Source organism: Neofelis nebulosa, chromosome 5 (genome assembly GCF_028018385.1).
Source record: "Neofelis nebulosa isolate mNeoNeb1 chromosome 5, mNeoNeb1.pri, whole genome shotgun sequence".
Taxonomy (NCBI): Eukaryota; Metazoa; Chordata; class Mammalia; order Carnivora; family Felidae; genus Neofelis; species Neofelis nebulosa.
This window is the reverse complement of record NC_080786.1, coordinates 150,429,165-150,442,373: the sequence shown is the minus strand read 5'-3', so window position 1 is coordinate 150,442,373 and position 13,209 is coordinate 150,429,165. Positions and strand designations below refer to the sequence as shown.

Genomic DNA, 13,209 nt, shown 5'->3' with positions numbered 1-13,209 from the left:
CTGCGTCCACCTCTGCGCTCAAACGCTTGCTCAGAGCCTGGAGCCTGCTTTGAATTCTGTGTTTCCTTTTCTCTCTGCCCCTACCTCACTTGTGCTCTGTCTCACTCTGTCTCTCAAAAATAAATAAATGTAATAAAATTTTTTTAAAAAATAAACGTCACACATTAATCAACAGGCTTTTCTAGTGGTCTTTTGGAAAATCAATATTTGATACCTTAATATTTACTCCAAGTTCATTACAGTTAAAACTGCAGGAGTGGAGTAATATACATTTATCCACCATTTTTACAGAATGTCAAAAGAAGTTCAAGTGAAACAAACGTTACTGATTTCCAAGGATTTTAGGTCTGATTTTATTCACAGTAATACAGTAGAGAAGACTACACCAATCAACCTCATGCTATAGAGGATTCTCCAAAATTCCTTAGAAATATAGATATCAAATGTATAAAAATGTACAAGCGGCTTTGAAAGGCCGAGGCTGGAAAATTTCAACATGCAGAGAATTTCCATGCAATGGGTATTTTATGTTCCTTTTAAACAGATCAGCTCACATTTAAAGGAAAAAAAGAGAGTGGACACTTTATTTAAGATGAAGAGCTCTGGAAATGGGATGAGATTATACATCAAACCAGCTGTGTTTGCAGTGTTCAGCTGCTGCCACAAGGTGTCAGAAAGAGGTCGACTTTTCCTCTGTCTGCACTAGACTTTAAACAATCCCCAAGCATTCATTCACCATCAGCCTGAAGTACACATGTGAGAAATGAAATTCTGTAGAAGAGCAGTCTTCAGACGGGAGCAGGGCACACATTCATGTAATGTGGAATGCAAGTAACTCAGACTTTCTACAGCATACGTTACGAGTTTTTAATAAAAATCAATTTCCAGATCTTCACCCTGCACAAGAGACCTTTTCTCAAATTAATCTACCTGAGGACCGTGCCAGGACCAGCCATCAGGAGGCTCTTCACATCCCAGCCCCTCCCCCTGAGCAATTACCAGGCTACCAGTTACAGAAGAACGGTACAGTCCTCACCTGTTCTAATTTTATAAAGGGGCAGGGCTTTAGAGTGTGAAGCCACTACCAAAGGAGAGGATTAATTAACCACCAAAATCCCTTAGAGCATTTATCTTTGCTCTATTTTATACATTCTGTTAGACGTGAAGTCTGGAGTTAGAAATGGTACATTTTGAATTTTAGATGTATGAACAGAATGTGATAGTGGTAATGTCAATTTTCATGTAATGTCTTCAGCCTACACATCAGTTCCAAACTGACACAGCACACATCGTTCTTGAGCAAGAATCCCAGGAGAGCAAACCAAAGGCGGCATCAGTAAGAAATAATGAATAGCAAACAGTGGCTTTCTGGATCTCTAAACATAAGCAATTATTTTCAGCTATTCTTTAAAAAATATTTTTTAATGTTTATTTATTTATTTTGAGAGAGAGGGAGCGAGACAGCAAATATGCAGGTGGGGGAAGGGAAGGAGAGATAGGGAGAGAGAGAATCCCAAGCAGGCTCTGCACTGTCAGCACACAGCCCAACGCGAAGCTCAAACTATGAGATCGTGACCTGAGCCGAAATGAAGAGTCAGATGCTTAACCAACTGAGCCAGCCAGGTGCCCCTCACCTATTCTTAATTCTCAACTCTATGTTGAGAACATGTCATTAGCTAGGAGGGGGGGGGGAAACACCCTGGGGCAGCCAAAGCAGTAATAGATAGATGCACACATGCACACGCACACACACGTGCGCGCGCACACACACACGCGCACTGACACGTAGAACAGAGTATGCTTAACTAGGTGTGTGATCTTGGGCAAGAAGCTTAACCTCTGTGCCTCAAGTTCTGTCATCTATAATAATGAGGATGACAATCATATCAGCTTACCAGGCTGTTAAGAATATTAAGGAACTTAATATTTGTAAAACGCTCAGGAGACCAACAGAAACATAGTAAGCACTATGTGAGTTCTTTAAAAAAAAGTTAAGTATTCCTTAACGACACAACTGAGCTCATATAAAAATAAAAATGAGGAAAATCCTTAATGGCTTCAAGTAAAGAAGGAATTAAAAATAAGATTTGATAATGAGGATGCAATGAGTGACTGGAATACAAAGGTTTTGGTTTTAATTGTGACTCAGAGATAGATTTGGAAGTAAATGCCCCTCTCCCCACTCCTCTTCCCCTCCATTAGCAGAGGAGGGGTGGGAATCTGCTTAATGGGAAGCTTGTCTGTTTGGATCTGGATGCTTAAAAAAAAAAGTGTAACACGAAGTTCTGTAAAAAGAGGCATGCCTTCGCTTGGGTTAAGTGTTTCAATTTATATAACCTGCAGAACCACTATGGAGACACAGCCTCAATCTGACAGCACACGATTCCCTACGTCATTATTTAGGGGAGTATTTTGAGTACACAATCTAAAATAACATTTAAGGGAACAACCCACCAGGAGAAAATGTTAGCAGGCAAGATATACTAGTATTAGACATCACCCCCACCCGCAAACAGTAGGAAACACGCACAAAAAACCAAGATGCTCTGAAGACCACCCAGATTTTTTAAAGAATCAATATAACTTTTAGAATCAGGGCGCCTGGGTGGCTCAGTCCTTAAGTGTCAGTCTTTGGCTCAAGTCATAATCTCGCGTTTTGTGAGTTCAAGCCCCTCGTCGGGTTCTGTGCTGACAGCTCGGAGACTAGAGCCTGCTTCGGATTCTGTCTCCCTGTCTCTCTGCCCTCCCCCCACTCGCACTCTGTCTCTCTCTCTCTCTCTCTCTCTCTCTCTCTCTCTCAAAAATAAATAAACGTTAAAAAAAAATTAGCATCAACAAACAGTCACAAATTTAAAAAATCAGTTAAATATATAAAACTTTTTGGAAGCCTGAACACATAGAGTGTTCACTTAGGCTCCCAACTGAAATTGCTCTGTAATGAAGGGAGGAAAAAAGGGAATAAACCCAGAAGAACAGAAACAATCAGAGAAATGATGGATAATAGTACATAGAATAGTCCGTGGTTTGGATAATGACAACTGATTTAATAGCCTGTAAAGAGCGAAGTCTGAAACCTATAGGAGAGGGGAAACAAAACAAGAAGCAGACCAGGAAGGAACCTTGGCAGAACTCCAGAAAGCCTCAGGAATTAGACTTTGGTGGCTCTGAAGTCAAAGGTACCAGAGGCTGTATGAAAACAAGACAGGTTTGGGGTGCCTGGGTGGCTCAGTCAGTTAACCGTCTGACTTTGGCTCAAGTCATGATCTCACGGTTCGTGGGTTGGAGCCCGATAGTGGGCTGGCTCTGCGCTGACAGTGCGGAGCCTGCTTGGGATTCTCTCTCTCTGCCCCTCCCCTGCTTGTGCACGGCCTCTCTCTCTCTCTCAAAATAAACACAGAAGAAAAAGAAAGAGAAGGAGAATAAGAAACAGCAAAGACTCCCCCCACCCCCGTTCTTTCTTTCATCCTGCAACTACTCTAAGCAACCCAGCAGAAAGCGGGCAGTCTGTTTTCTGGAGCAAGTGATGATGGCGGCTCAGAGACAACGAACATAGGTGGGTTAAAGGCAAGTCAGCAGACAGCCCAGAAAAAAACCCCTCACATCTATGGCCAAATGATCTTCCACAAGCGTGTAAAGACCACTCAATGGGGAAGGGACAGTCTTTTCAATAAACAGTGCTGGGAAAGCTAGATATCTACACACAAAAGAATCAAGTTGCACGTTACCTCACATCATACGGGGGGGAAATTAAAATGGATCAAAGATCTAACATAAAGAGTTAAAACTATAAAATTCTTAGAAGAAAGCACAGGGGAAGAGTTTCAGGACACTGGATTTGGATCTTGGATAGGACACCAAGAGCACAGGAAACAAAAAAATCAATTGTACTGTATCAGAATTTAAAACTTCTGCACATTAAAGGATACAACCGACAAAATGAAAAATCTATGGAATGGGAAAAAATCTGCAAGTATGTGGTACAAGGTTAACATCCAGAACACATAAAGAACTCCTACACAAATCAACACCAAAAGGACTAAAATCCTAAATAGTTGACAAAGGACCTGGATATTTCTCCATGGATGGTACACAAATGGCCACTAAATACAAGAAAAGATGCTCAACATCACTAATCATTAGGGAAATACAAATCAAAAGCACCATGAGATACCACCTCACACTCATTAGGACGGTATTATAAAAAATTTTTTTTAATGTTTATTTATTTTTGAGAGAGACAGAGAGAGAGAGAGAGACAGAGCATGAGCAGGGAAAGGACAGAGAGAGAGGGAGACAGAGAGAGAATGCGAAGCAAGCTCCAGGCTCTGAGCGGTCAGCACAGATGCACCAGATGCAAAATTCCTCTCTAGAAAATAGAATAATTTCTAAAAGCTCCATTTGGTTCTTTTACAAGTTGTGCATGGGGCTCGACCTCATGCACCGTGAGATCATGACCTGAGCCGAAGTTGGACACTCAACTGACTGAGCCCCCCAGGTGCCCCAGGATCGTATTATAAAAGTAAACATAGAATTGTCATGATCCAGCAATTCCACCGCTGGGTATATACTGAAAATAAATGAAAGCAGGATCTTGAAGAGATTATTTGTACACCCGTGTTTATAGCAGCATTATTCACAACAGCCAAAAGGTGGAAGCAACATAAATATCCATCAACGAATGGATAAACAAAATGTGGTATATTCATACAAGGGAATATTTTTCAGCCTCAAAAAGATACCTTGACACATGCTACAGCTAACCACCTTGAGGACATTATGCTAAGTGAAATAAACCGGTCACAAAAAGGCAAATAATTCATGACTATACTTATATGAGATACCTACAGGAGTCAAATTCACAGATAGTAGAACAGTGGTTGCTAGGGGCTATGGGAAGGGAAATGGAGAATTATTTTTTAATGGGTACAGAGTTTAAGTTTTGCAAGATAAAAAGAGTTCTGGAGACTGTACAACAAAGTGAATGTATCTGAAGATTTTTTTTTTAATGTTTATTTTTGAGAGAGAGAGAGCGAGCGCATACGCACCTGCACATGCATGTGGTGGGGAGGGGCAGAGAGAAAGGGAGACTGAGGATCCAAAGCGGGCTCTGCGCCGACAGCAGAAAGCCCGATGCGGGGCTGGAACTGACGAGCCCTGAGATCATGATCTCAGCCGAAGTCGGAGGCTGAACCGACTGAGCCACCCAGGTGCCCCACGATGTGAATGTATGTAACACTACTAACTTGTACACTTAAAAATGATTAGGATGGTAAATTTTATGTGAAGTGTATTTTGCCACAATAATAAACAAAGAGATAAATACCAAGTCAGCACACTGAACAATGTGACACTCCTCCTTTCCCTAGCTGAGCTTTCAGATGAGCTACCAACCAGAATTATATATGCCATGGCAAGAGACTAGATGCAAAATTCCTCTCTAGAAAACAGAATAATGTCTAAAAGCTCCCATTTGGTTCTTTTACAAGTTGTGCCAAGCCCTTCTGGATAGCATCTTACTTTTGTTGTTCCCACTTTTTAAAAACTTTTAATAATGTTTATTTTATATTTTGTTAAGTTTTTATTTAAATCCCAGTTAATGTACAGCGTTAATATAAGTTTCAGATGCGCCATATAGTTGATTCAACACTTCCATAGAACGCCTAGTGCTCATCACAAATGTTTAAGTTATTTTTAACAAACGTATTTTCGAACACTTGCACTCTCTACGGTCTTACAAATACTGACATAGGGTGCCCCCAACAAAATATAACCGATTCCTTACTGCCTGATCACCCAACACTGAAGCCCACCAAAGGGGCTCTACTCGTGTACGAACATCTTCCAGTCAGCTTTTAGTGTCTCACTTGGAAATGTAAGCAGGTTAACCACCTCCGGACGTTTGAGAATGTGTAAAATTAGAAATCAAAAACACGCAGAAAAAGGAACAAAGTAGCAGCAATGCAGTGAGCAAAACAAAACAAAAACTTCACAAAAATACTATGATCAATATGCCCAGCAACAGCAAATACTCTGTCCAGGGAGACGTTAAAAAGACATTCAGAGAGTAAGATAGTGTTTATAATAATTAAACACATGGTAAGAGAAAGGTAAAAGAACAAATGGAGAAAATCTCACAGAAAAGAAAGAAAAAACAGTGAGAAGGAAAAGAAGAGACAACAGAGAACAGAAAACCAGAGGGATGAAATTTGTCAAATAAATGAGAAAACTTTCCTGATTATGAAGGACTTGAGTTTCTAGCCTGAGTGCCCAATACAATCCACAGAACTCTATCACAATAAAGCATGCCTTTAAAATTCTAAGAGAATCATTTGTAACTTAGAATTACAAACCCAGCTAAATGATATGTAAAGAGAAAGCAATGTATTTCCAAGAAATGACATAAAATTTCTTCTCGTGTACTCTGCTTTCAAGAAGGTATACCTGTTTTTGGAAGGATGGATGGGCTCCGCCACTACCAGGAACAAAAATAGCAAGTATTTACGGAGTGCTTACTACATGCACAGGCCTTTTATATGTATTTACTCCTTTACTGTTTAAAACCACCCTTTGAAGTGGATAAATTATGCCCATCCTTCAGACTGGAAACTCAGGCGTAGAGAGTAAGTAACTTGCCAAGGTTACACATCCAGGTGTCAGGATTTGAACCCAGGCAAGTGGGCTCCAGGGCCCATGCTCTCAGTCACTGACCTGTTGTCCCTGCCAAGGGAGTAAACCCTGAAAGAGGAATATGTGGAATGGGGACCCAACAAAAAGGGGAAGAAAATTTCCAAAAAAATGATAAAGGGAAGTCCCCAAAACACAAGTGAGCCAACAAAACTGACAAAATATTGGGTGTGCTTGAGCACATCTGGAAAAGATTTTCTAGGTCTGTGAAAGTTTGGATGAAAGAGTGATCAGTACAGACCAAATCTAAGCAAACAAAATACAATTATTAACTTCAGAAAAACAAAAAGCTGTACAGCAAAGGAAATGCAATCATAGTTCTGTTTGGCTCACTTGTGAATTGTGGTAAGAGTGATAAATCAGACAGTAATTCAACAAAAAAGAGAGACACATGCATGGGAAGGATGGGAGGAGGTGAAGAGTGTGCACATGTCAGTTAAATCCATAGCAGACTACTGGAAAATAACAAAATGGTACCAGCGTTTTTACTTAGAAATATGGAAGCAAAAAGCAACAATTTAAGTGTTTTTGTCACTCTGCAGTCCATTCTAAGATCTCTCACCCTCCAAAATTAAAAAAAAAAACAACTCACCTCTGTGCCTTAGGTTCTATGATTTTGACAAATGCATAAACTCATTAATTCCTAGACTCCCCTAATGAAAACATTTGAGAGCTATATGCAAACAATGAGCAGGGCTATATTCCAATGAAACTTTATGGAAACTGAAATGTCTACGTCACATAATTTTTCTATGTCACAAAATATTCTTTGATTTTTTTCCAACTGTTTAAGGATCACTCTTAGCTTGTGGGTCACACAAAAACAGGTGGCAGGCTGGATTTGGCCCATGAGCTGTAGTTTGCCAATTCCTGTCCTAAAGCAAGAAGATGGGTGGAGATACAGTCCAGAAGCTGCAGATGGGAGACTTCTGTCAATGGGGTTCCAAACAGCCCATATTATCCACAAAAGAAAGATTTAGCACAGGGACAGCTGTTTCACCCAGACAGCCAACTAACAACACTACCGGTCTCTTAACCCTGTTTTGACCTTTGTCTTTGCTCCCTTTATCACCTCAATCTTGAAGAGCCTGAGACATTGCAGGGGCCAGGGAAGGAAAAGAGAATCCAAGTGTAGAAATAGGACCCAACCAGTTCACTCCCTTTCCCCTCTACACGATTCTGGTCCAGAATGTGGCCCAACCTGGGAAGGGGAAGGGCCAGCCATTAAACTGAATAAGAGATTTTAAATTAGATGAGGTCACACTTTACAATACCTGAGGCTAATTGGAGTGTGTTATTATATCTGCCCAGATCCACTCGGGCATGGAAAAGAACCATTAGCAAGTAATATTTAAAGCCAGACGTAAGAAGAATAAAGTTTTCTCCATATTCAAACTACTAAATACTATCTCATTCAATAAGCCAGTTATGTAACCAAAGGACCTTTATTCAGCATGGGTAAAGAATGCTTATAGATCAATAAAAATTTCTCTAAAAGAGAACAGAAAAATGGACAAAGGATACGAATAGGTTATTTTTTGTAATGTTTCCTTCATTTTTGAGAGAGAGAGAGAGACACCCCAGCGCGCTTGAGTGCGGGGGGGTGGGGGACAGAGAGAGACCAGAATCCGAAGCAGGCTCCAGGCTCTGAGCTGTCAGCATAGAGCCCAAGGCGGGGCTGTAACTCACAAACCGGGAGATGGACCTGAGCTGAAGTCAGACACTTAACCAACTGAGCCACACAGGCGTCCCACAAATAGGTTTTTTTTTCTTTTTAAGGAGTAAAATGTTAATAACTTTTAACTTCACAAAGAAATGTAAAGTAAACCCACGTACATTTCACACTCGTCACACAGGAAAAATTGTTAAAGTCCAACAATACCAGGTGTGGGTAAGAATCTGGATAAATCTAAAAAAGTCACAGGGCAATGCACCATTTTTAAAGCAATGGTATTACCACCCGATTGTTCAATTTAACGAGACTAAGGTAGAGACATTCTCTGGCAAGAGTCACCAACCTCAAAAGAGGAGGTACACTTTCGCATATCAACACCAACTTTTTAAGGATAATCAGGCAGCGAAGCCACGCCCACATTTTAGGAGGCGAAATGTTAATTCTAGTGTGCGACCGCTCCCTACGACTTAGGACTAGTAGATACGAGAATTACTGGAGGATTTCCAAGAACGCCCCGAAACAGACACGACCGAGAGGCTACAGGAAACGGGAGAGCCCAGTGACCTGGGGATTTGGGCCCGAGGGCTTAACTGGAGGGAAGCGGCAGGAATGTGAACGAATCAGGAAGACTCGTTCCGGCTCGCTTCACCCCATCCCACTGCCTAGAGGTCAAGGCCGCCTGGCATTTCGGGCCGCGATCTGCCGCTGCCGCTCCCCCCCCCCCCCCCCCCGCTCCGGGGCGCCCCGCGGGTCCGCAGGCCAGGAGGGGTCAGGGGCCCCGCTGTCCGAGGGGCGGGCGACCCGACCACCGAGGCCTCGCCCTCGGACGACAGCTGCGAGGCAGCCAGGAGGGAGCCGGGAGGAGGGGCCGCGGCCCCGGCCCGCCCCGAAGCCGCGAAGGCAAAACAGAAACCTATCGCGGGGGAAACGGAACACAGTCCGGCCCGCGCCGCCCGACCCTGCCCGCCGCCGAGCGGCTCCGCCGACGGGAGCGAGATGGCCGCCCCCTCCCCCGGCCCCGCCGCGGCCCCAACCGCCGCGCCGACAAGTCGCCACCGCCCACTGCCTGCCCCCCCTCGCTTGCCCGCCTGCCCGCCCTCCTGGGACACGGCCCGCTCCACCCCTCGCGGCTGCTCACCGCGCTGAGGCGGATCCCGCTGGGTGGCTGCGTCGCCATCTTGAGCGAGCTACAAAGCCAGGACCGGCCTCGGCCGCAACCCGACTGGGAGGCGGCCGGGAAGACTGCACGGCCGGCTGGGCCCACCCACTTCCGGGGCGGGGCGCGCGGCCGCCCCGCCCACCCACTTCCGCCTCGGGCACTAAGGTACGGAGAACTGTGGGGAAGGTAAATTGAGGCTGGTTTAAACCAAGAACTGGGCTCACAGCGCCCGGCCCTGCAGGGGTAGGGCGCATGCGTGAGACGGGCGGGCGCGAACGGGTCGCCGCATTAACCGGACCTGGAGACTTGAGGGTCTGGAATTCGAAGCCTGTAGCGACGTGTGCCGGGGCCCGGAGAAGCGCGCTCCAGGCGCCTGACCTGGCTGGAAGTGAATTGCGCCAAAAAAGCCATCCCGTGCCCACCTGTGTCCGTGTGATTTGAAACCTTGCTAACGAAATGTAGATTTTGTGCATACTGGAGTTGTCCTGGAAATTATCATCCTTCATCCTTAGGAAAAGAGTCCTTTCTCGCATGCACATTTATTCGGTGTCGGCTTGGAGCCGAGCACCGGGCTGAGTGACGAAGATAGAGAAATGAAGAAGTATAGGGTTGTTACATATTGCAGGTAAAGAGAGGATGGAAACGGTTTTGTTTTGTTTTGTTTTTAACATCCATTTAGGTTTTTTGCTTTTTGTTTTTCCTTTTATGTCTTTGTGCTGATTTGGGGTAAGTTTAAGCACCTGTCAGGTCTCCAACACTTGTTTTTGTTTCGCTTAATTTTTTCAGATTTTTTTCAAAAAATTGTTTAATGTTTATTTGAGGGAGAGACAGAGCGTTGAGTGGGGAGGGACAGAGAGGGAGACACAGAATACGAAGCAGGCTCCAGGCTCCAAGCTGTCAGCGCAGAGCCTGATGGCACAGCTCACAAAGCTGTGAGATCCTGACCTCAGCCAAAGCCAAAGTCTGATGCTCAACCGACTGAGCCACCCAGGCACCCCTAATTTTTTTTTCGACTAAAAAAAAAAAGTTATCCCATTTCTCCCACCCGCTTCCCACCTATTGCGTTTTAAAATTTTTTTTAACGTTTATTTCTTTTGAGACAGAGAGAGACAGAGCATGAACAGGGGAGGGTCAGAGTGAGAGGGAGACACAGAATCCGAAGCAGGCTCCAGGCTCTGAGCGGTCAGCACAGAGCCCGACGCGGGGCTCGAACTCACGACGGTGAGATCATGACCTGAGCCGAAGTCAGACGCTTAACCGACCGAGCCACCCAGGCACCCCGCGTTTTTAAACTGTAATACATTTCCTTTGTAAAAATGCAAATCATACGGAGATATGAAACAAAATGTACTCCCAATCTCTTCACCAGAACGTATAAACAATTTGGTATACATTAGTCCAGGCTTACTGTAGACTAAATATTCCAATACAGATGGTAACCCCACCCCCACCCCCACTTACCCCAGTTCTACTTAGGATTTGACGACTTTACCGTGGTGCGGAAATGATACGCATTCAGTAGAAACTGTACTTGGAATTTCGAATTTTGCTCTTTTGCTGATGTGAAAATTAATAACCAGAAACCTGGGTAAAGTGGAGTAGGGGGGTTGACAGAGGGCGCTCTCCCGCCCTACGTACCACTCCTTGTCAATTGCAGACCCAACAGGAAGAGACTGTCTTGACACTACCGGGACTTGACCTTGCTGCTTGGTACTACTTTACTATGGGGGGTGGGGGGAGAGTGGGGAAAAGAATAAAGCCTTACCTTATCTCCTACACCCCCGAAACAGCTCAGCCAAGACACCATACTGTGAACTCCCAATTTACTCCAGTGGACTTTTTAGTTTATAACAACCTTCCCAATCTACCCATTTTCTCCTTCAAAAAGGGTACCTCTCCTTTCGTCTCTGGAATCACCTATGGCTTTGCCGCAACTTGTTTGTCCCCAACTGCAGTTCTCTTTTTTTCTTAAATAAGCCCAATTTTGCCAGTAAAACAACTGGCAGTTTTTATTTTATTTTTAAGGTCAACACCGAGCTAGCGATATCCGGTTCGATCTTCCCTCATGATGCTGGGTAGCAGCAAGTCGTAGTTCCCAATCAGCCATGCTATCAGAATAAACAACCCACACACTTAACAACAATTGCAACCCATAGGACCAGGCTGGTTTTCACTTTCAGTACAGTATTTAAACAAAGAGATCTCCAACACTTTCTTATAAAACAGGCTCTGTATTAGATGATTTTGTCCAACTGTGGGCTAGCGTAAGTGTTCTGAACACATTTAAGGTGATTTGAGGTGAAGCTACGCTAAGCTCTGATGTTCGATATGTTTAGGTTTATTAAACGCATTTTCAACCTACGATTTTTTTTAACGTTTATTTATTTTGAGAGAGAGTGCGAGCAGGGGAGGGGCAGAGAGAGAGAGGGAGGGAGAGAACCCCAAGCAGGCTCCAGGCTCAGTGAGCATCTCAATCTCATGACCTGGAGATCACAACCTGCGCTGAAATCTAGAGTCGGACACTTAACCGACTGAGCCACCCAGGCGCCCCCACCCTACTATATTTTCAACTTACAATGGGTTTATTGAGAGGTAGCTCCATCATAAGTAGAGGAAGATCTGAATGTATGAGGAAATGTTAAAAAAAAAAAAAGTTCTGTTGTCACCCTTGCCACTCATTGGGCAAATGACATAATGTGAATCGCCTAAATCAGGGTGCTAGTTACTACCCTTTGTAATGCCCTGCACTGGATAATTTCTCGGTTCCCTCCAGCTTTAAGATTGTTATGTAACAGGCTTTTTTTATCAACTCTTTATTGAGAGCCTTCTTCATATCTGTCAACGTCAGGGCTCTAAGGATGCCGTGGTGAACAAAATAGCCAAGGTTTCCTCTCTTGAACTTACGATCTCAAGACTGTGTTGGTTAAATAAATCGTGGCCCATTTGTGACTTGTGAAATCAATTTGATGAGTCTCAACTATCGTTTTGTGGGAATCCGAACAGAGTTTTAATTTACTAGTATAGTGCTGTGTCAGTCTAGGGCTGACAACTTCTTCACTTGTTACTATTATTATTATTCCAACTTCCCTTATTGATCATATGCTGTTCAGCACATTTTGAGATGAGATTAGCCTGGATTATGTGGTTGGGCCCTAGATGCAATCCCAAGGGTCTTTGTAAGACAGACACAGGGGCAACCTGGGTGGCTCAGTTAAGCGTCAGACTTTTGACTTCAGCTCAGGTCATGATCTCACAGGATTCCTGAGTTTGAGCCCTGCACCGGGCTCTCTGCTGGCAGCATGGAGCCTGCTTGAGATTCTGGTCTTTCCCTCTCTCTGCTCCTACCTCTCTCGTACTCTCTCTCTCTCTCTCAAAATAAATAAATAAACTTAAAAGAAAAAGTTATATAAGACAGGGACAGAGGGAGATGGGATCGCAGAAGGTTATTTGGCCTCTGCAGCAGAGAGAGACTTGAAGATGCTATACTGCTGATTTTGAAAAGAAGGGGTCTTGAGCCAAAGAATGCCAGGAATGAGCTCTAGAAGCTGGAAAAGGCAAGGCTACTCCATTCTAGAGCCCCCAGAGTTTGCGGAGGGAATGAAGCCCTGCAGACAGCTTGGTTTCAGCTCAGTGAAACTTATTTCAGACATCTGGCCTTCAGAACTGGAAGAGAAGAAATTTCTGTAATTTT

General features: G+C 44.0%; 1 protein-coding gene across 1 annotated transcript in view; it reads right to left on the bottom strand.

The window, feature by feature from the left end:
* The window catches only part of MORC3 (MORC family CW-type zinc finger 3), a 42,366-nt gene extending 32,723 nt beyond the window's left edge, over window positions 1-9,643 (bottom strand). Inside the window, exon 1 of the mRNA XM_058731951.1 lies at window positions 9,498-9,643. Coding sequence (XP_058587934.1) covers window positions 9,498-9,536 — 39 coding nt within the window. The 5' untranslated portion in view covers window positions 9,537-9,643. The remainder of the gene's footprint in view (window positions 1-9,497) is intronic.
* Window positions 9,644-13,209: the final 3,566 nt, after the last annotated feature.